General features: G+C 45.0%; 3 protein-coding genes and 1 long non-coding RNA gene across 7 annotated transcripts; 2 read left to right on the plus strand and 2 right to left on the minus strand.

The window, feature by feature from the left end:
* Positions 1–12,019: 12,019 nt before the first annotated feature.
* LOC109755373 (uncharacterized) lies at positions 12,020–13,349 on the plus strand. The gene is made up of 3 exons (XM_020314285.4): positions 12,020–12,568; positions 12,738–12,856; positions 12,955–13,349. The coding sequence occupies exons 1-3, from the start codon at positions 12,268–12,270 to the stop codon at positions 13,135–13,137; spliced, it is 603 nt and encodes a 200-aa protein (XP_020169874.1). The 5' UTR covers positions 12,020–12,267; the 3' UTR covers positions 13,138–13,349.
* Positions 13,350–14,759: 1,410 nt separating this feature from the next.
* LOC109755379 (zinc finger BED domain-containing protein DAYSLEEPER) lies at positions 14,760–18,529 on the minus strand. 3 transcript variants are annotated; one of them, XM_040390344.2, is made up of 4 exons: positions 18,019–18,529; positions 15,320–17,429; positions 15,183–15,243; positions 14,760–15,094 (listed from the first exon to the last, which is right to left on the minus strand). In XM_040390344.2, the coding sequence occupies exons 2-3, from the start codon at positions 17,406–17,408 to the stop codon at positions 15,203–15,205; spliced, it is 2,130 nt and encodes a 709-aa protein (XP_040246278.1). In that variant the 5' UTR covers positions 17,409–17,429; positions 18,019–18,529; the 3' UTR covers positions 14,760–15,094; positions 15,183–15,202. The 3 variants fall into 3 exon arrangements, with proteins under 3 accessions (XP_040246278.1, XP_040246277.1, XP_020169880.1); XM_040390343.3 differs by having other exon boundaries at positions 15,320–17,473; XM_020314291.4 differs by having other exon boundaries at positions 15,320–17,440; positions 18,019–18,528.
* Positions 18,530–18,831: 302 nt separating this feature from the next.
* On the plus strand, positions 18,832–20,795 carry LOC109755378 (uncharacterized). Of its 2 annotated transcripts, XR_002230969.4 has the most exons (3): positions 18,832–19,420; positions 19,885–19,968; positions 20,059–20,795. It is a non-coding gene; the product is annotated as an uncharacterized lncRNA (long non-coding RNA). The 2 variants fall into 2 exon arrangements; XR_005757305.3 differs by having other exon boundaries at positions 19,885–20,795.
* Positions 20,796–21,725: 930 nt separating this feature from the next.
* Positions 21,726–23,346, minus strand: LOC109755375 (zinc finger BED domain-containing protein RICESLEEPER 2-like). The gene is made up of 2 exons (XM_020314287.1): positions 21,990–23,346; positions 21,726–21,769 (listed from the first exon to the last, which is right to left on the minus strand). The coding sequence occupies exons 1-2, from the start codon at positions 23,344–23,346 to the stop codon at positions 21,726–21,728; spliced, it is 1,401 nt and encodes a 466-aa protein (XP_020169876.1).
* Positions 23,347–23,836: the final 490 nt, after the last annotated feature.

Raw genomic sequence — 23,836 nt, forward strand, 5'->3', positions numbered from 1 at the left:
TTCCGCTTTAGGTCTACGAGGGTACGTGGACAACACTCTCCCCTCTCGTTGCTATGCATCACCATGATCTTGCGTGTGCGTAGGAAATTTTTGAAATTACTACGTTCCCCAACAATGGCATCCGAGCCTGGTTTTATGCGTAGATGTCATATGCACGAGTAGAACACAAGTGAGTTGTGGGTGATATAAGTCATACTGCTTACCAGCATGTCATACTTTGGTTCGGCGGTATTGTGAGATGAAGCAGCCCGGACCGACATTATGCGTACGCTTACGCGAGACTGGTTTCACCGTTGCGAGCACTCGTTGCTTAAAGGTGACTGGCGGGTGTCTGTCTCTCTCACTTTAGTTGAACCGAGTGTGGCTACGCCCGGTCCTTGCGAAGGTTAAAACAGCACCAACTTGACAAACTATCGTTGTGGTTTTGATGCGTAGGTAAGAACGGTTCGTGCTAAGCCCAGTAGCAGCCACGTAAAACTTGCAACAACAAAGTAGAGGACGTCTAACTTGTTTTTGCAGGGCATGTTGTGATGTGATATGGTCAAGACATGATGCTAAATTTTATTGTATGAGATGATCATGTTTTGTAACCGAGTTATCGGCAACTGGCAGGAGACGTATGGTTGTCGCTTTATTGTATGCAATGCAATCGCCATGTAATTGTTTTACTTTATCACTAAGCGGTAGCGATAGACGTAGAAGCAATAGTTGGCGAGACAACAACGATGCTACGATGGAGATCAAGGTGTCGCGCCGGTGACGATGGTGATCATGACGGTGCTTTGGAGATGGAGATCACAAGCACAAGATGATGATGGCCATATCATATCACTTATATTGATTGCATGTGATGTTTATCTTTTATGCATCTTATCTTGCTTTGATTGACGGTAGCATTATAAGACGATCTCTCACTAAATTTCAAGATAAAAGTGTTCTCCCTGAGTATGCACCGTTGCCAAAGTTCGTCGTGCCCAGACACCACGTGATGATCGGGTGTGATAAGCTCTACGTCCATCTACAACGGGTGCAAGCCAGTTTTGCACACGCAGAATACTAAGGTTAAACTTGACGAGCCTAGCATATGCAGATATGGCCTCGGAACACTGAGACCGAAAGGTCGAGCGTGAATCATATAGTAGATATGATCAACATAATGATGTTCACCATTGAAAGCTACTCCATTTCACGTGATGATCGGTTATGGTTTAGTTGATTTGGATCACGTGATCACTTAGAGGATTAGAGGGATGTCTATCTAAGTGGGAGTTCTTAAGTAATATGATTAATTGAACTTAAATTTATCATGAACTTAGTCCTGATAGTATTTTGCAAATTATGTTGTAGATCAATAGCTCGCGTTGTTGCTTCCCTATGTTTATTTTGATATGTTCCTAGAGAAAAATTATGTTGAAAGATGTTAGTAGCAATGATGCGGATTGGATCCGTGATCTGAGGATTATCCTCATTGCTGCACAGAAGAATTATGTCCTTAATCTACCGCTAGGTGACAGACCTATTGCAGGAGCAGATGCAGACGTTATGAACGTTTGACTAGCTCAATATGATGACTACTTGATAGTTTAGTGCACCATGCTTAATGGCTTAGAATCGGGACTTCAAAGACGTTTTGAACGTCATGGACCATATGAGATGTTCCAAGAGTTGAAGATAATATTTCAAGCAAATACCCGAGTTGAGAGATATGAAGTCTCCAACAAGTTCTATAGCTAAAAGATGGAGGAGAATAGCTAAAGCAGTGAGCATGTGCTCAGATTGTCTGGGTACTACAATCGCTTGAATCAAGTGGGAGTTAATCTTCCAGATAAAATAGTGATTAATAGAGTTCTCTAGTCACCATCACCAATTTAGTAGAACTTCGTGATGAACTATAGTATGCAAGGGATGACAAAAGTAATTCCCGAGCTTTTCATGATGATGACATCGATGAAGGTAGAAATCAAGAAAAAGCATCAAGTGTTGATGGTTAACAAGACCACTAGTTTCAAGAAAAGGGCAAAGGGATAGAAGGGGAACTTCAAGAAGAACGGCAAGCAAGTTGCTGCTCAAGTGAAGAAGCCTAAGTCTGGTCCTAAGCCTGAGACTAAGTGCTTCTACTGCAAAGGGATTGGTCACTGGAAGCGGAACTGCCCCAAGTATTTGGTGGATAAGAAGGATGGCAAAGTGAACAAAGGTATATTTGATATATAGATTATTGATGTGTATTTTACTAGTGTTCGTAGCAACCCCTCGGTATTTGATACTGGTTCAGTTGCTAAAGAGTAGTAACTCGAAACGGGAGTTGCATAATGAACAGAAACTAGTTAAGGATGAAGTGACGATGTGTATTGGAAGTGGTTCCAAGATTGATATGATCATCATCCCACACTCCCTATACTTTCGGGATTAGTGTTGAACCTAAATAAGTGTTATTTGGTGTTTGTGTTGAGCATGAATATGATTTGATCATGTTTATTGCAATACGATTATTCATTTAAGTTAGAGAATAATTGTTGTTCTGTTTACATGAATAAAACCTTACATGGTTACACACCCAATGAAAATGGTTCGTTGGATCTCGATCGTAGTGATGCACATATTCATAAAATTAAAGCCAAAAGATGCAAAGTTAATAATGATAGTGCAACTTATTTGTGGCACTGCCGTTTAGGTCATATTGGTGTAAAGCACATGAAGAAACTCCATGCTGATGGGCTTTGGAATCACTTGATTATGAATCACTTGATGCTTGCGAACCATGCCTTATGGGCAAGATGACTAAGACTCCGTTCTCCGGAACAATGGAGCGAGCAACTGACTTATTGGAAATAATACATACTGATGTATGCGATCCGATGAGTGTTGAGGCTCACGGCGGGTATCGTTATTTTCTGACCTTCATAGATGATTTGAGCAGATGTGGGTATATCTACTTGATGAAACATAAGTCTGAAACATTTGAAAAGTTCAAATAATTTCAGAGTGAAGTGGAAAATCATCGTGACAAGAAAATAAGGTTTCTACGATCTGATCGCGGAGACAAATATTTGAGTTACGAGTTTGGTCTTGAACTAAAACAATGTGGAATAGTTTCACAAATTCGTGCCACCTGGAACACCACAACATAATGGTGTGTCCGAACCTCATAACCGTACTTTATTGGATATAGTGCAATCTATGATGTTTCTTACCAATTTACCACTATACTTTTGGGGTTATGCATTAGAGACAGCTGCATTCACGTTAAATAGGGCACCATATAAATCCGTTGAGACGACACCGTATGAACTATGGTTTGGCAAGAAACCTAAGCTGTCGTTTCTTAAAGTTTGGGGTTGCAATGCTTATGTGAAAAAGTTTCATCCTGATAAGCTCAAACCCAAATCGGAGAAATGTGTCTTCATAGGATACCCAAAGGAGACAGTTGGGTACACCTTCTATCACAGATCCGAAGGCAAGACATTCGTTCCTAAGAATGGATCCTTTCTAGAGAAGGCGTTTCTCTCGAAAGAAGTGAGTGGGAGGAAAGTAGAACTTGATGAAGTAACTGTACCTCATCGCTTATTGGAAAGTAGTTCATCACAGAAACCGGTTCCTGTGACACCTACACCAATTAGTGAGGAAGTTATTGATGATGATCATGAAACTTTAGATCAAGTTGTTACTGAACCTCGTAGGTCAACCAGAGTAAGATCCGCACCAGAGTGGTACGGTAATCCTGTTCTGGAGGTTATGTTACTAGACCATGACGAACCTACGAACTATGAAGAAGCGATGGTGAGCCCAGATTCCGCAAAATGGCTTGAGGCCATGAAATCTGAGATGGGATCCATGTATGAGAACAAAGTATGGACTTTGATTGACTTGCCCAATGATCGGCGAGCCATAAAAAATAAATGGATCTTCAAGAGGAAGACGGACGCTGATAGTAGTGTTACTATCTACAAAGCTAGACTTGTCGGAAAAAGGTTTTTGACAAAGTTCAAAGTGTTGAATACGATGAGGTTTTCTCACTCGCAGCGATGCTTAAGTCTGTCCGAATCATGTTAGCAATTGCCGCATTTTATGAAATCTGGCAAATGGATAAACAAAACTGCATTCCTTAATGGATTCATTAAAGAAGAGTTGTATATGATGCAACCAGAAGGTTTTGTCAATCCTAAAGGTGCTAACAAAATATGCAAACTCCAGCGATCCATCTATGGACTGGTGCAAGCATCTCGGAGTTGGAATATACGCTTTGATAAGTTGATCAAAGCATATAGTTTTATACAGACTTGTGGTGAAGCCTGTATTTACAAGAAAGTGAGTGGGAGCACTACAGCATTTCTGATAAGTATATGTGAATGACATATTGTTGATCGAAAATAATGTAGAATTATTCTGCAAAGCATAAAGGAGTGTTTGAAAGAAGTTTTTCAAAGAAAGACCTCGGTGAAGCTGCTTACATATTGAGCATCAAGATCTATAGAGATAGATCAAGACGCTTGATAAGTTTTTTCAATGAGTACATACCTTAACAAGATTTTGAAGTAGTTCAAAATGGAACAGTCAAAGAAAGAGTTTCTTGCCTGTGTTACAAGGTGTAAAATTGAGTAAGACTCAAAGCCCGACCACGGCAGAAGATAGAAAAAGAATGAAAGTCATTCCCTATGCCTCGGCCATAGGTTCTATAAAGTATGTCATGCTGTGTACCAGATCTATTGTATACCCTACACTGATTTTGGCAAGGGAGTACAATAGTGATCTAGGAGTAGATCACTGGACAGCGGTCAAAATTATCCTTACTGGAATAAGGATATGTTTCTCGATTATGGAAGTGACAAAAGATTCATCGTAAAGGGTTACGTCGATGCAAGTTTTGACACTAATCTAGATGACTCTAAGTCTTGGTCTAGATACATATTGAAAGAGGGAGCAATTAGCTAGAGTAGCTCCGTGCAGAGCATTGTAGACATAGAAATTTGCAAAATACTTACGGATCTGAATGTGACAGACCCGTTGACTAAAATTATCTCACAACCAAAACATGATCACACCTTAGTACTCTTTGGGTGTTAATCACATAAGCGATGTGAACTAGATTACTGACTCTAGTAAACCCTTTGGGTGTTGGTCACATGACGATGTGAACTATGGGTGTTAATCACATTGTGATGTGAACTATTGATGTTAAATCACATGGCGATGTGAACTAGATTATTGACTCTAGTGCAAGTGGAAGACTGAAGGAAATATGCCCTAGAGGCAATAATAAAGTTATTATTTATTTCCTTATATCACGATAAATGTTTATTATTCATGCTAGAATTGTATTAACTGGAAACTTGATAGATGTGTGAATACATAGACAAACAGAGTGTCACTAGTATGCCTCTACTTGACTAGCTCGTTGATCAAAGATGGTTATGTTTCCTAGCCATAGACATGAGTTGTCATTTGATTAACGGGATCACATCATTAGGAGAATGATGTGATTGACTTGACCCATTCCGTTAGCTTAGCACTCGATCGTTTAGTATGTTGCTATTGCTTTCTTCATGACTTATACATGTTCCTATGACTATGAGATTATGCAACTCCCGTTTACCGGAGGAACACTTTGTGTGCTACCAGACGTCACAACGTAACTGGGTGATTATAAAGGTGCTCTACAGGTGCTTCCAAAGGTACTTGTTGGGTTGGCATATTTCGAGATTAGGATTTGTCACTCCGATTGTCGGAGAGGTATCTCTGGGCCCACTCAGTAATGCACATCACTATAAGCCTTGCAAGCATTGTAACTAATGAGTTAGTTGCGGGATGATGTATTACGGAACGAGTAAAGAGACTTGCCGGTAACGAGATTGAACTAGGTATTAAGATACCGACGATCGGATCTCGGGCAAGTAGCATACCGATGACAAAGGGAACAACGTATGTTGTCATGCGGTCTGACTGATAAAGATCTTCGTAGAATATGTGGGAGCCAATATGAGCATCCAGGTTCCGCTATTGGTTATTGACCGGAGACGTGTCTCGGTCATGTCTACATAGTTCTCGAACCCGTAGGGTCCGCACGCTTAAAGTTAGATGACGGTTATATTATGAGTTTATGTGTTTTGATGTACCAAAGGAGTTCGGAGTCCCGGATGAGATCAGGGACTTCACCAGGAGTCTCGAAATGGTCGAGACGTAAAGATCGATATATTGGACGACTATATTCGGACATCGGAAAGGTTCCGAGTGATTCGGGTATTTTTGGAGTATCGGAGAGTTACGGGAATTCGTATTGGGCCTTAATGGGCCATACGGGAAAGGAGAGAAAGGCCCCAAAGGGTGGCCACACCCCTCCCCATGGACTAGTCTGAATTGGACTAGGGGGCGCCCCCTTCCTTCTTTCTCCTTCTCCCTTCCATTTTCCTACTCCAACAAGGAAAGGAGGAGTCCTACTCCCGGTGGGAGTAGGACTCCCCCCTTGGCGCGCCCTCCTCCTAGGCCGGCCGCCTCCCCCTTGCTCCTTTATATACAGTGGCGGGGGCACCCCATAGACACAACAATTGATCATTGATCTCTTAGCCATGTGCGGTGCCCCCCTCCACCATATTACACCTTGATAATATCATAGCGGTGCTTACGTGAAGCCCTGTGTCGGTAGAACATCATCATCGTCACCACGCCGTCGTGCTGACGAAACTCTCCCTCAACACTCGGCTGGATCGGAGTTCGAGGGACGTCATCGAGCTGAACGTGTGCTGAACTCGAAGGTGCCGTGCGTTTGGTACTTGATCGGTCGGATCGTGAAGACGTACGACTACATCAACCGCGTTGTGTTAACGCTTCCGCTTTAGGTCTACGAGGGTACGTGGACAACACCCTCCCCTCTCGTTGCTATGCATCACCATGATCTTGCGTGTGCGTAGGAAATTTTTAAAATTACTACGTTCCCCAACACTGTAATGCGTAACCTGCAGTGCAATCGCTCGGGTTCAGTTAGAGCCCAACGCCTCGCTCGGGTTCAGTTAGAGTGCAACGCCTCGCACACACGCGTGTACGTACGAGAGAAACGCGCATCGCTCGGCCCCGACCACATACCGTAACCGGGAACTCCCCCAATATTTTCCTCGCCCTCGATTCTACCATGGTTTTCTCCGTCATGGACGGCCCAAAGAATGTCATGCAGCTGCGTCTCTGGCCCGCCCAGGACGAAAAGCCCATTTTCTGTCATGATTTTTTGTCATAGAAGTAGGAGCCCACCACACCTATGATGATACTAGGTTTTGTCACAATTATCGTCATAGAAGTGTCATAAGCATGACAGAAAAAATTTCGTTCGGCCCGAAATTTCACGGATGTGTCTTTTTTTGTAGTGTGGTACACCGTCAGAGGCATTCACATAGAGTCATATTTTGTTCTAAGTATCGAGTTGTAATTTTTGAGTTGTAAGTAAATAAAAGTGTGATGATCTTCATTATTAGAGCATTGTCCCATGTGAGGAAAGGATGATGGAGACTATGATTCCCCCACAAGTCGGGATGAGACTTCGGACAAAAAAAAAGAGACCAAAAAAATGAGAGAAGGCCCAACAAAAAAAGAATGAGAGAAAAGAGAGAAGGGGAAATGCTACTATCCTTTTACCACACTTGTAATTCAAAGTAGAATCATGATCTTCATGATAGAGAGTCTCCTATATTGTCACTTTCATATACTAGTGGGGATTTTTCATTATAGAACTTGGCTTGTATATTTCAATGATGGGCTTCCTCAAATTGCCATAGGTGTTCGTGAGCAAGCGAATTGGATGCACACCTACTTAGTTTCTTTTGAGCTTTCATAAACTTATAGCTCTAGTGCATCCGTTGCATGGCAATCCCTACTCACTCACATTGATATCTATTGATGGGCATCTCCATAGCCCGTTCATACGCCTAGTTTATGTGAAACTATCTCCTTCTTTTTGTCTTCTTCACAACCACCGTCTATTCCACCTATAGTGCTATGTCCATGGCTCACGCTTATGTATTGCATGAAAGTTGAAAAGGTTTGAGAACATCAAAAGTATGAAATAATTGCTTGGCTTGTCATCGGGGTTGTGCATGATTTCAATATTTTGTGTAATGAAGATGGAGCATAGCCAGACTATATGATTTTGTAGGGATAAATTTTCTTTGGCCGTGTTATTTTGAGAAGACATAATTGCCTTGTTAGTATGCTTGAAGTATTATTGTTTTTATGTCAATATTAAACTTTTGTTTTGAATCATACGGATCTGAACATTAATGCCACAATAAAGAGAATTACATGGATAAATATGTTAGGTAGCATTCCACATTAAAAATTCTATTTTTATCATTTACCTACTCGAGGACAAGCAGGAATTAAGCTTGGGGATGCTTGATACATCTCCAACGTATCTACAATTTTTGATTGTCTCATGCTATTATATTATCTGTTTGGATGTTTTATATGCATTAATATGCTATTTTATATGATTTCTGGGACTAACCTATTAACCTAGAGCCCAGTGCCAGTTCTTGTTTTTCCTTGTTTTTGAGTTTAGCAGAAAAGGAATACCAAACGGAATAAAACATTCGCGATGATTTTTCTTGGACCAGAAGACACCCAGAAGACTTGAAGATGAAGTCAGAAGAGCCACGAGGCGGTCACAAGGACGGAGGGCGCGCCCAGGGGGTAGGGCGCGCCCCCACCCTTGTGGGCCCCTCGTACACTCCCTGGCCTAATTTCTTCGCTTATATATTCCCATATGTCCCCAAACCAATAGTAGGGGTAGCAAGACACGTATTGTATTGTTGCCATCGAGGATAAAAAGATGGGGTTTTCATCATATTGCTTGAGTTAATTCCTCTATATCATGTCATCTTGCTTAATGTGTTACTCCGTTCTTTATGAATTTAATACTCTAGATGCATGCTGGATAGCAGTCGATGTGTGGAGTAATAGTAGTAGATGCAGGCAGAAGTCGGTGTACTTGACACGTACGTGATGCCTATATTCATGATCATTGCCGTAGATATCGTCATAACTTTGCGCTTTTCTATCAATTGCTCGGCAGTAATTTGTTCACCCATCGTAATATTTTCTATCTTGAGAGAAGCCTCTAGTGAAACCTATGGCCCCGGGTCTATTTTCCATCATATAAGTTTTCGATCTACTATTTTGCAATCTTTTGCTTTCCGATCTATAAACCAAAAATACTAAAAATATTTACTTTACCGTTTATCTATCTCCATCAGATCTCACTTTTGCGAGTAACCGTGTAGGGATTGACAACCCCTTTATCGCGTTGGGTGCAAGTTGTTGATTGTTTGTGCAGGTATTCAGTGACTTGTGTGTTGTCTCCTACTGGATTGATACCTTGATTCTCAAACTGAGGGAAATACTTATCTCTACTTTGTTGCATCACCCTTTCCTCTTCAAGGGAAAAACCAATGCAATCTCAAGAAGTAGCACTTGCATACGGAGTGGCCGGTGATCTCGTTGACGAGTACGTCCGTATGAGCGAGTCTACGTGCCTAGACTCCATGTACAAGTTCTGCAAGGCTGTGATTGCTGTGTTTGGCCCTGAGTACTTGAGAGAGCCAACTCATCAAGATACAACCCACTTGTTGGCAATGAATGCCAGTAGGGGCTTCCCAGGGATGCTTGGCAGCACAGACTGCACACACTGGGAGTGGAAGAACTGCCCTTCTGCTTGGCAAAGGCAATATAAGGGCCATGTTAGGGCTTGCACTGTCATACTTGAGGCCGTGGCATCACAAGATCTCTGGATCTGACACTCTTTCTTCGGCATGGCCGGATCACACAATGATATCAACGTGCTTCAACGCTCGCCGGTGTTTGCAAGGCTTGCCAAAGGCAACAACCCACCAGTGAATGTTATCATCAAAGGCCACAACTACGACAAAGTATACTACCTAGGTGACGGTATCTATCCTCAGTGGACCACTATTTTGAAGACAATTCCTAACCCCGTCAGAGAGAAGAGGAAAAGATTCGCCCTAGAGCAAGAGAGTGCTAGGAAGGACGTCGAGCATGCCTTTGGTGTTTTGCAATCTCGATGGGGCATCGTTGAGTATCCTGCTAGGACTTGGAGCACGAAGAAGCTGTGGGAGGTGATGATTGCTTGTGTGATCATGCACAATATGATCGTAGAAGATGAGCGTCCGAAACGTATCTACGATCAAGGGTTTCAGTTTCAGAGTGAGAATGTTGTGCCTGAGCATGGAGGAGCGGCAACGTTTGGACAGTTCATCCAATTCATCATGAAATGCGTCATTGGGAAACTCCCATGCAGCTGCAAAATGATTTGGTCAAGTATATGTGGGCTCATGTTGGCAACCAATAGATGTATCATTTTTATTTGGCCTGTAAAACTAGTGAGAACAATTTAATTTATATTTGGGCTTATAAAACTATGCTTTATATTTGGTTGTGAAAACTATGCTTCCTTGTGAAACTATATATTTGCTTGTGAAATATGCAAAGTGTTCATTAAAAAAGGAGGCTAGCTGGCCACGCCGGCAAATATGGGTCGGTGCGTTGGACGCACTGCCGACCCAAATAAAAAAAAGGTGGTCACCGAGTTGGCGGCCGACACAAACAAATAAAAAAGGACAAATGCGTCGTCCGTTTGGGTCCGGTTTCTCTGACCGTTGCGAGCCGGCTTTGAGGGCCGCTGCAGGTGTGAGTACTGCTTATCCGACGACGTGCTAACAAACGAAACTGCTCTGTAGACGACACTGCATACACGACATCCAGCCGACACTGTATCCAACGGTGGACCTGTCCTGCTGCTGGGCACTGCACGGTGTGATCTTGTGCATCGTCTTCAAATCGTCTGGATATCGAGTTAGTCGGACTAGCACTATTTTCTTCTCATGCTAATAATGACTCAAAGCTGGTATTTGATCGAGGAGATGATAATGTTATAATAAAACCTGAGAAGAGCTCCGTCGTAAAGTGATAGTGACCCTACTAACAACCAGTTGTTATCTTTTTTTTTGACTATAAACAGTAGGGTAAAACCCCACTGCAATATTTATAAATTTAAAGAGAGCAAAGAATACAAGTAGTCTGCAAGGCTTGAGGTAAGCCCTAAAAGAAAAAGAAGAAGGAAACTAAAGAGAAAAGAAGAAAGAAAGAGAGAACAGAACTAGAAGAAAAACCCTAGAACAGTTGTTATCCTCAGCCAGCCACCTCGTTTATACTCTGTGAATAGTCACTTCTCCATTAAGAGAAAAATGCTGCTTAGAGTGAGAACACATGAAGAAGCCATTCGGTCTCCGGCAGGCAAACAGTTTGTTAGTAGGAGTAGCTTTCTATGGACTACTGTTTGATGTCGTTTGCATGCCGCTTTTGCCCGCAGGTTCGGTGGCGAAAATGGAATAGTAACATACACTTAATTTTTATTTCCAGTTCTTTTTATGGAGGTTTTTTTTAACATCAGTACACACAAGCCCTCATATATACGTGTATACATTCATCCTTATGAACGCACACACGCACACCCTATCTATATATGCATCTCCGAAAGACTGAATGAGCCGGCATATCATCTCTTCCGAGAGACTGAATGAGCCGGCGATCATCTTGAGATTTTACGAAGTCACCGTAGACACCTCGTAGTCGATGGAAACGTCTCCTCCCACTAAACGCGTGTCTTCGGAAATCCTGAAAAATAAAGCGAGCATCAGAAGTTGAACCCTGATGGGCTGAGATACAACTCTTCACCTAACCATTCAACTACAGGTTGGTTCGCAGTTCCTCCTATGAAAATTAGTGTGTTCAATCAGCTAGTATTTGTACCACTATGGTGCATGCTCTCGGACGGTTTTTCAGAGGGAGATGTCGAGTTAAAGCGAGGGGCAACTCTATGGATAGGATAATACAAAGAATTTCGCCATCAAGCGTACTGCACCTGAAATTTTGACAAATTCATAAGAGTATTTTTTACAGTTTTTTTATGTTCAAAACTTGGTTAAAGCAGTGGTGCTCGGTGCTTCACCATTTGGCCATTTTGCAGTGTGCTGACTGCCGAGACGAGAGACGAGGCGAAGCCAGCCAAAACTGCCCTCCCCTCATGGCCGACGCCTTTTCTTCCCTTCACCACATTTAACGCCACCACCTCCCTCGAAACGGCAACTGCGTGACCTCCTGCTCTCCTCTCCTCTCCTCTGCTCCTCCACCACCACCACCTCCCTCTCCCCCAGAGCTCACCAGACGCCACTAGCTCCGCCGGCAGAAGCGAGGCGCGGAGGCGCGCGCGCGATGGGCAACTGCCAGGCGGCCGAGGCGGCGGAGGTCATCGTCCAGCACCCCGGCGGCAAGGTGGAGCGCCTCTACTGGCCCACCCCCGCCGCCGAGGTCATGAAGACCAACCCCGGCCACTACGTCGCGCTCGTCATCCTCCGCCTCTCCCCCGACGACAAGGCGGCCGCGGGGGACGAGGCCGCGGCGGCGGCCGCCGTCGCAGGCGCCGGCGCCGCAGCGAAGATCACCCGGGTCAAGCTCCTCAAGCCCAAGGACGTGCTCCACCTCGGCCAGGTCTACCGCCTCATCACCGCGCAAGGTTCGTGCACAGTCCTCCACTCCTCCCTGCGCCCGTCGACATCGGAGAGAGAGCCGCCGCGCTCTCCTTCCTCGTTGTCCATGGAAGCAGCTAGTTCCTGTGCTAGGATTCCGTCGTCCGTTGCAGCAATCTAGTTCTAATCGATGCTTGATGGTGTTGCGGTGCTCAGAGGTGACCAAGGCGCTGCGGGCGAGGAAGAACGACAAGATGCGGCGGTGCGAGGCCATCAAGCAGCAGCACGACCAGCTCCGGCGCGGCGACGGGGCGGAGCAGGGCGCCTCTGACAAGGTCAGTGCCTCCCCATTCTCCTGGTGATAATCTCCTCTTCCTATCTGAAACTGCACGAAGCCGTATACTGATTCCTATACGCGCTCCTGCCTCCTCAGGACGCGAACGCGAACGCGAAGCAGCGGGGGGAGAAGGACCGGCACCGGGGCTCCGGCGGCGCGCAGCCGGCCGGTGGCGGCAGGGGCCGGCACTGGCGGCCGTCCCTGCAGAGCATCTCCGAAGCCGCGGCGGGCCAGAGCAGCAGCACCAGCAGCAGCATCTCTGAATCCACTGCGAGCTAATCGCCGGATTAACAATCCGCTTTTCTTCTCCTTTCTTTTGTTTTTCTTAGTAGTATAAAAGTGCTTGGAGGTGGGACCTACCAGAAGAAAAAACCTGTAAAAATCAGAGTACCAGAGCAGCAGCAGCAGCAGCAATAGCAACGAAGCTTGTTTCATCTCTCGTGTACTGTAGTAATTATTGCCGTGGTGAAACTGTGAGTGCTTTCGATGGAGTGGCCATAAAAGTGCAACTTGGCAATCTCAAAGCCCCGTTTGGAACGCCTGAATTTCCCCCGAATTCATGCAACCTCGCAATCTCGATGCTGCCTTTGGTCCACGGCATTGCAAGTGTTTTTTTGAGAGTACGGCCTACTATATTTTAATAGAAGACAGAAATCAATCAAGTAAGAACTCTACACCCATCGTGACAATTACAACCACGACGCGGCATTGCAAGTTTTACATGAGCAGAAAGGAAGCGTACAGATAAAATGCTGTTTGCTTTACCATGCACGGCACGTCGCTTGCAAAAATCACCAGATTCCCATGTGTTTCGGCAATCTGCTGCTGGAATCAAACCGTACCACTAGTAGTCACTGATAGCGACAATGCTACATTGATCAACTGCAAGATCGAGGCTCCAGATGAACTCAAGCCCATTTTGAATTTTCAGGAAGGTTGCGCAGTGTCAGGTGCCGGGGCCGGGCACATGCGTTTCCATATGCTAACTCGGCAGCCGAGGACAACAGCGGCACCACTGCTGGTGATTCTGCACTGTTTAGTTTATCTGCTACATATGCTAACCATAACTAAGCTCGGCCAGTGACAGTCGTCCAGTCCACTTGGATAGAGCCCAGGGTCAGGGCGATGCCGTTGCCACTTGCCATGCCGGACAGGCGCCGCCCAACGATGCCCGCCAGTCGAGCTCCAGCGGGGCTCCCGTCGGGCAGAGGCCACCGCCGCACGTGTGGCTCCGCGCATCGGCGCTGCTCCGGCCGCCCACCGCTCGGGATCCGGTCTCGCCCGCTGTCCCGCACGCCGCACAAGGGTCAGTCAGGTCAGAGCCAGTCTCTGCATTTGGAACAACTGAAACTGAAGGTGAGCTGAACTAATAAAGTACTACTGCCGATTGTACTGAGATCCGGATCCACAGGCCACGGCCAGTGCAGCAGGCCAGTGATCACGCTTAGTTTTAACCCGGGAGGCCAATCCCAACCTCTGAAAATAGTATTCCAGACATGTTATCTATACGATCATCAGGACATTTGTGCCAGTCGCGCGTCGCGGTTTGGTTAGAGCCCGAGCCGCGACGCGCGAAGATGTCTGTTATCCAGCTGGTAACTTCTGTGCGTGCCTGGTCCCTTGAGATGTTCCAGATCCAGATCTTACAGTTGCGTGCATTGGGTATTTGGGTGGGGGGATTAATTGGTGGTCTAGCTAGAGCTGTGATCCCATATGCATCCTGGCTCATGATTAAGTGAAGTGGCGAAAGCCTGATTAGCTGCGGCGTGCGTTGCTCAAAAAGGGCGGGGTGGTGGTGTATCATTGTTGAGACAAAAGCCTCCGCTTTTTTGACCAGCAAATCAATCAAACCCGTGCCAGAAATTGCGAAAAAAAGGGAGCACCAGAAGGGGACTCAAGGGTAGAGGAATGTGCTGCAAGCACTAGAAGAGAGTAGTACATATAGTTGGGCATATGAACATCATGATCAGGTATCATTGGATGAGATGTTGACAAAGTATCTGAAAACTAGAAGTGGAAGTTACTGACAGGCTCCCCGGTCCACGACACATACGTACGTACAAAAGCGCCATTACGCCTCCACCATCATCAGTAACTAAATGTCAAAAACTACTCATAATCATAGCTGCTAAGCGATAACAGCATGCATTCCCTAAAACCGTCTGAACAAATGTCGCCCTTCGCACATTTCTCGTCTTTGAAACCGTCGTCTCCTTCCAAAAAGATGAAAAGGACCCTGCATCAGAAAGGTAACTGTTAAGCCATAGCTTAGTACTACTACTTCGGAATCGGGTTGCCATGTGTAAATTTGAAAAGGGTCTTACATGTAAGAAGGCCCAAGTACTCAGTCGGAAAGATCACTGGTTGAGGCCTTGCTTGCAGAACCTAGGGTTACACAATGTATGGTTAATACGAGAATGTGACAGGATATCGATGAGAAAAGCGAGAGAGTGGAACTTACGGTCTGGTCCGAGCCAATTTTGAGTACAGACAAGCTGCTCAACCCAGTGCTTATGACCTGACTCACAAATTGCAAGTCCGGCAGTTGTTGTTGCTACCTCATAATCGCATCTGTGTGGCATAGCCAATATATCACGTGCCATCCGAGCAATTGTAGGATAGGTCAGGCTATGTTCCTTCCACCACTGAAGAACACTCGTCTGGCCTCTACAGTAACTTGGCTCATGCAAGTACTGGTCAAGTTCTATCATCGGCCGCCCTTTATTACATTTGTCTCCATAATCGCCACAGCATGCAAATGGCGCATCATCTTCATTCATACCATCTTCAATGATGACAGCTTCCTTGCTAGTTTTAGACCCAGAAGTGCAGCTAGCATCTTCCATCTGACCAGAATATTCATAGAAGAGACTTAGCAATGTATCATGGACATCCTTTGTATAACCATCTTTGTCATTTTTACAGAGGTAACCGCTCCTAGATTTGATGTGTTTCAGGCCGTATGAAGGATCCATGGCTATAGTCATACACAAATGTAAGCAACAGAGTTTCCAATATTGCTTGAACTTCTGCTGCATCTTCTTTAGCATATTGGGAAATGATCCATCCGCATAGCTCTTAACTCCACGACGCAAATCACGCTTCACATCCCTAATTGCATCAAACAAGTGGACTGGACCACGAAGACTCTGACTTGTGTCCATGTACTGATGAAACTCTTCCAAGGTCTCACACATCTTACGCGCTTCGCCCCAGTCTTGCTGAGATGGTGCGTATTTGTAGTTGGGATACCGCACTGCAGACGACTTAGGACCCATCATAGGTTTAGAACAGTTCGCTGATTTCTCCATGATTTTTTCAAGTTCATCCAGCCCCACCTGAATAACCTGATCAAGTAAGCGAGTTCCACGACGCACCACAAACAAGCTCTGGTTTGCAAAGGTTGAGTTCTCTTTCATGAGCTGTGCTTTGACACTTGAAGCCACTGAATCATCAATAAATGCATCATCCAGTACAATGCAAAAAACTTTTCCACAAAGACCCCAATCTCGGATAGCCAGCAATATGGCTTCACCCAGTTCTTCTGCATTGCAAATGGTATCCATGGCACGAAATGTGATGATCTTTTGTTGCCTCTCCCATTCCTCGTCAATGTAATGAACACTCAAGCACAAGAATGCCGAGAGTGGATCATAGTGCCAAACGTAAACACTCAAGCATACCCGACTGCAAAAGGCTGCACACTTCTCCTTCAGCTTGGCCTTTTCATTGTCGAACAAATCCAAAAATGTAGATATCAAGTCAGCATATGATGGCATCTTGACCACGGGATTCAAGAAATCCACAGACTTCCTGAGTCCTCCATGGTCCATCATCGAGGGCAGGTAACCGTGCAAGGCCAATTTCCTAACGAGCTCGGCATAGGATCCATCCTGACCAACGTTCTGATTCTGCTGTTTCGTGGCTGTAGGAATAGCCTTGTGTTCAGGCAATGCAAGTTCCTCATGGGACTGATTCTTTACATTCTTGTCGATGGGATTGTCAGGGAATGCATAATTCTCCTGCTCAGCTGTAGCTAGTTCGTCATGAGACCCATTTTGATCAACTTGTTGACTCTTTGTTTTCGTGTCGGTGGGAACATCAGGCAAGGCAAGATCATTCTGCTCAGGCGATTCAGGTTCCTCGTGAGACCCATTCTGATTACCCTCTTGGCTCTTCCGATTAATGTCATTGCGAAGCAAAACAAGATCCTTCTTCTCAGGCCTTGCATCTGCTGTGCCCAAGCATTTCTTCTGGCTGGTGGGAAAGAACGATAGCTTCTTCTGCGTCGGATCAGAGCCAGCTGATGCTGTACTCTTCCGTTGCGTTGGCCTCTTCTGGGCCCGGGGGCCGCACATGGCTTGGTGATTAAGCAGGTTGCTAGTGCCATTTGTGCTGCTGCTATTGAAGACCAGGTGGCAATGCATGCACTCAGCCTTCGCGACCTTCCCACCAACGTAGATGGGTGTGAAGTCTTCCCACGCCTTCGATCGGAGCCTTTTCGGGTTTACGCGGGAGAGGCTGCCATTGTTGTGCTCTTGTGCCACCATGTTTTTGCCACCGTCAACTTCCTGTTCCATGCCTAGGCATAAACAAAGGTAGGACCAGTAAAAATCTAGCCATTTGAAGAAAAAAATGTGTGTTAATATTTCAGCATTTCCTTATAATTTTGAACAAGTTCTCTGTGGAACTTTAAGTAAACAAATTAGCAAATGGTCGATTCCTGTAAGAATGGATCGAGAGACCGAGTTTGGACTTAGGGGATAACAGTTAGAAGAACAATGGGAGCGCAACAGAAACCACCGATGCCATTCAAACTGATCAAATGGAATTTCGTTGCTGCTTCTAATTAATGGTACTGATGCCATTCAAACTACATACTGTAGATTGGTAGATGGTACCATTTTTCATCCCCCCCCCCCCCCCCACCCCCCTCTCTTTCCTGCCGAGCCATATGCGAGAATCACATTGTTGATCCATATGTACACAGGTCGGGAGATGCAATTTTATCCGTGGCAAGTTGACCAATCAGATCTGACGCACATATCAAACAAACGAACAGGAAAGGGCAAAATCTACCGAGAAAACCAGTCATGGGTGCCAGGCTGACAGCATTATCTACAGAGAAGAAACGGAGCAAGAATTTCAGAAGGTGCATACCGTTGGCCGGGAGGCGGCAGGTCAGAGTAGAGCTGGACTACGATCGCTGCCGTGTTTCTTCTGCGCCCTCGGGGAGGATGAGACCAAGAGAGAGGGGATTGAGATTTTTGTTGCCTTCTTTCTTTTTACCTTTTTTTTTGAGGTGTCTTTCTTTTTACCTCGGCGGCGGAAGAGAGGGGGCCGTGGAGGGAGAAGTGAAAAAGGAGAGAGCCTTTCGCGCCGCTTTTCCGCGCGCAATCGCTGCGCCTCCTGCCTTATGGGCTACTGGGCTTGCTATGTAGACAGGCCATACCCTAAAACACAGGACGTTTCGGCCTAATGGATGGATTTGTTGCTAACTGCACACAGTTTTTGTCCTATAAAAAAATGCACACAAGTTCAAAAAAAAATAGCACACATTTTGTTTTTATGTATGAGGAGGATCTGAAAGTACAAATCACTTCAAACATAATAAAAAATTCATCGAAGCCCCTGAACTACCAAACAACCACCACCACCGTCGAAACAAGCCGCCGGCCTGACCTGCCGATGACAGCTTGCACACGAATTTTGATCCAAAGACTGCAAACAGGCTTTACTTTCATAATTTTGGATTCCATCATTTCAAATAAACGTTTATTTTATGGAAAACATAAATCTCTACTCTTATAAAAATCACAGTTAGTGATGATGGTGTGTCTGCCATCTATCAATTTCGACCGTCCGATCTGCATCTAACGCATCTAAGACAAGCTCTGACACTTTTGCAAAAAGACCCCGCCACTCTCCTTGTATTCTTTTCAGAAAACCCCTTCGTCTCTCCCTTCCAGACCCATCCAGATCCATCCCCTCGCGACCTTTCTCCAGCAAGCCATGGAAGTCCGATCTGGCGCGATGGCCGCTGCCGGCGCCGTCCGCCCCAAATGCATCCTCTCTACCACCGCAACCCACCACTCACGACCACCACGGCCTCCCCTCCTCCGCCCCTTTTTCCGTCTCCTCCAGTGCCAATCTCCGCAAGTACGCTGCCAACGCCGTCCATTCCCCGACGCCTCTCATGCCTCCTCCTGTGCCGCAGCATTCCACCACCTAGCAACGCCGTCCGTCCCTCGCTGTGTCTTTCTTTCCTCCGTTTGGTTTCTGCCGCCCAGCTCGCTCACCGTCGTCGATACCGCATTGATCTCGCACCCGTTGCTGTCGCCGCTCGCTCATCGTCGCCAGAACGTGGTACCTGCATCTCTTGCGCGTGTGGAGAGGTCCCACACCCTGCCGGCACGCCCGCTCGCCGTTGCCTATCCGGGACGGTCGCGCTCGCCTGGACTGCATCGAGTCCTCCCGAGCGCCGCGCCGCGCCACGTCGAGAAACGAGTTGGCCGTCCGTCTCTTCCATCCAAGTGCATCGCCAACTCTTCGTTTATTTTCTGTACGTGTACACGGTGTTTCCTTAGTTCTGAACCAATTAGATTTTAGGTTACTCAACCGAAGTTTATGGATGTAATTTTGGTTTCTACTTTTCTTCCACGATTTGATAGCCTAATTGAGTTCTGATTACAATTTACAACCAGATTATAGCTTAATGAACTTTAAAAGGTACACTATGCACGAGCACGAGACAGTAATTGTGTGTTGTTTGGAATTTCTGAACGTTTTTGCCTACTGCTCTGCTCTCTACTCCATTCGAAGAATGCTTCTGCTGCATTCGAACAGGTTCGATAACATTCAGTTAGGCATGAGTTTGTATTGATTATGAGTCATAGTTCAGGTTTGAAACATAGTTATTGTAGTTTCACTATACATCTGCTACAGTTCTTGCTTAAACATTTCATTTAGATCAAATGGGAAGGAGGTAGTGTACCGACCAAGTTAATGTTCCGCCTCCTGCTTCAGGGGACATGCCTTAGTCTGAAAATCGCACAAGATGTCTTCTGTCTTCTTTCCAGCCAGGAGATAGCCCAAACCAAGCTGCTGCAGGTATGTAACAATGTTCTTCTGACCAAGTTATTTGCAACTGATGCTCTATTTCATCATCTGAACAATTCAACATATGAGGAAGCTCTGCAGGTAGATCTAGAAACGGTGCCACTGTCGTCCGATACACAGAGCTCCAATGATACAACCACAATAACTGCATCTAGCACATCATATGTTCATCATAGCCATGTCACAGTTGTAAAATGAGAGCAATCGATGGTTATTGTAGTTGTATCATTATGCAGCTGCATTAGGAGCAGCTAGCACACCATCTAAAACATCATCTGCTGCTACAGGTATTAGCAGGATCCTTTTTATGCAGCATTATCTTTTGTGGATTACATGTCGTTACTTTGTCGTTTGAAAAATGCATAGTCAGTAGCCACTGCCATTTTCCTCAAAAAACAAATGAAATACAAAATATACCAAAGAAGAGTTAATAGTTACATCAATCATACCAAGTTACCAATGTTCATGGAACCGGAGCGGCAACCTTTGAGAATGGCTCATTTACCACCCATGCAAGTCACACACCAGAAATCAAGCTCGGTAACCTGAATGTGACAAATATCGTGAGGAGCGATATACTTCCAAGTTATAATACTGATCCTTGAAAGGGTATTGTCCTCTAAAGTATTTAAGGTTGGATCTGGATGTAATCGTGATGCAGCAGATGTTCGGCTCCACGAGACTTGGGTTGTGTTGACGGCGTCATTGCGACAAACGTGTGGCTCCATGGAACTTTGGTTGTGTTGGCAGTGTTATTGTACAGGGACTTGTTTGATGTGATTAGAACCTAACCTTCTCTCAAAAAAGTGGCTCATAAATTTTGTTATTCCACCTTATTTTATGTGGTTCGTAGCATAGCACGGCATCTTACTAGTATTTTTAGTATAATTGTGATATGTATGACACTATGTGTGCATTAAATATATGTTATACCGTTGTGAAAGCAGTCGAATCGGCCGTTAGCCAATAATGGTGATTAAACGGAACCGAGATACACATACACACGCAAAATTGATAGACGCATGACATTTTGGGAACAAAAGCTCATGCCATTGCTCACAATCTCATCGCTTCACTTGCAAGCAGTGTGAATGAATTTTTAGTGACATTTCTTTGCTTGGCCATGCATCTGTTTCTTACCGACGCCTTGTTGAGACAACCGTAAGCAAAATCTTAGTTGATTTATTATTGTTGTTGCTGTCCTTTCCAAAAATTATTGTTGTTGCTGTTAAAAGAAAAGAAACCAATGAATTTCGCAAACTACAGGCAGTCCCTATGGACCACGCTCTGGACAGCCTCGCATGAGAAATTTATAAACAGAAATCTTAGAAAGACGGGAAAGAGGATTCTAATCGTAGAAGTGGCATAAATCAGATTAGCAGCGTGCTGAAAGGCTGAGTGCATCACATTGTTCAGAAGTCTGAACCTTTTGAACCGACAAATCAAGCTGGTCCAGGTAAAACGTAAATTTTTCATGAGAGGTACTAACAAAATTATAAGTAATATCTGGACATAATTTTCAGGTGTATCTGAAGCTAGAAGTAGGAATTACTGACAGACTCCTCACCAAGCATAGACACAAAAGACACCTTACTGTAACTGAGAAGCTACTATACTGTTAACTACTCCCTCCATCCCATAATATAAGAGCGTTTTTTACACTAGTGTAGTATAAAAAATGCTCTTATATTATGGAACAGAGGGAGTACATCTTGACAAATCAGCTTAGCATACTGCCTCAAAAACTGTCAAAAAGGAACTCCCTGTCTGCGCAATATCTCGTATTTGAATCCTGCATCAGAACGGTAACCAATTAGCAGTCACTCGTCGAAAAGGATAGGATTAAAGTGGGTGGGCTAGGAAGCAAAGCAGCTTACATGGGACATCCTGAAGGTTGAAATATTCACTTGAAAATATCACTCGCTCGAGGAACCTATGATTATGACATGAGAACTACGGTTAGCACAAGACTGTAATGGGATAACAATGAGAAAACAGGGTATAGACCATACCATCTGATCCGAGCCAGTCCTGAACACACACAACTTCTTCACGCCACAGGCTACTAGACTCGCAAATTGTGCGCCTCGCAGTCTTTATTGCTACGCTGCAGTCTACACTGAGTGGCACGGCCAATATATCACGTGCCATCCGAGCAATTGTAGGATAAGTCAGGTTATGTTCCTTCCACCATTGGAGAACACTGGACTCATCTGCAGAGAGACCTGGCTCCTGCATGTACTGATCAAGTTCTGTCATCGGTCGCTCACTGTACGGACATTTGGCGGCTTGGTAATAGTCCATCAGTGTATCACGTCCCTCCCCAAGAGTTCTTTTTCTAGCTTTAGATCCAGAAGTGCAGCTAGTGTCTTCCACCGGATCAGAATATTCACAATAGAGGTTGAGCAATATGGCATGCACTTCTTCAATATAATCTTCCATATCATCTTCAAAACTCCGCTTCTCCAGATGATAATTGCCTGCATCAGACCGGAGACGGGACTTGATGCGTTCCAAACGGTATGAAGGATCCATGATCATAGGCATGCAGATATTTAAGCAACAGAGTTTCCACTGCTCCTTAAACTTTTCTTGCATCTTCTCCAGCTCTTTGGAAATTTTACTATCTCCCCAGATATAGGATTCAGCATCACGATGCAAAAGTTCCTTAACATCCCACACCTTGTCAAACAGGTCAGCTGGATTGCAACAATTGTGTATTTCATCCATGTGTCGTTGCAGATCTTCCATGACCTTACAAATCTTCTTTGCATTTTTCCAGCCTCCTGGTGACGGTGCATATCTGTGGTTCGGATAATGTACTACTGAAGGAATGTGGCCCTTTGCATGCTGAGAACACTTTGTTGACTTCTGCGTGACTTTCTCAAGTTCATCCTTGCCAACCTGTATGACATGTTTAACTAGATGAGTTGCATACTTTATCACAAACAAGCTCTGATTTACAGATGTAGACACGCTCCGATTAGCCGAGCGAAGGTTCCATTTTTGGAGACGAGCTTTGACATCCGAAGTAACTGAATCATCCAGAAATGCATCGTCCAGTATAATGCTGAAAACCTTGTCACGAAGACCCCAATCGTGAATAGCATACAGTATAGACTGGCTCAATTCCTCTCCACTGCAGGAAGGATCGACGGCACGAAATTTGATGATATTTTTCTGCTTCTCCCATTCATCATCAATGTAATGAACGCTCAGGCATAAGAACGCTGAGAGCAAATCGTAGTGCCACACATAAGCACTCAAGCAAACCCGACTGTGCAAAGTGGCAAGCTTCTCCTTCAGTTTGGTCTTTTCTTTGTCAAACAGTTCCTTAAAGTACCTGCACATGACATATTCATCTGGCATCTTGATCATAGGATTCAAGCAAGCAACAAACTTAGGCCCTGTTCGGTAATGGTCCGCTCCGGGAATCTGCGGAGCGGGTAAATGGCAACTCCACCATTTTGACCTACAGCTCCGCCAACTCCGCTCCGGGAGCTGCGGAGCGGAGCGATGCCGAACAGCCCCTTACTAAACCTATCATGGGCTCTTATCGATGGTGAGTGCCCGTGCGCAGCAAATATCCTGACAAGTTCTTTGTGTGGCTCACCCTGATCAACCTCTGGATTCTTCCGATTCATGTTAGTGAGAATGTCCTGCTCAGGCACTGCAAGTTTCGCACCCAACTGATTCTTCTGCTCGTGTCCTGCGAGTTCCTCATGAGATGAATTCTGACCAACCTCCTGATTCATGTCACTGGGAATGTCAAGAAAAGCAAGACCCTTCTTCTCAAGCATTGCATCGGCTGTGCTCAAGCATTTCTTCTGGTTAGCGAGGGAGAATGGGAGCTTCTTCT

The sequence above is a fragment of the Aegilops tauschii genome, chromosome 5 (assembly GCF_002575655.3).
Source record: "Aegilops tauschii subsp. strangulata cultivar AL8/78 chromosome 5, Aet v6.0, whole genome shotgun sequence".
Lineage (NCBI taxonomy): Eukaryota > Viridiplantae > Streptophyta > Magnoliopsida > Poales > Poaceae > Aegilops > Aegilops tauschii.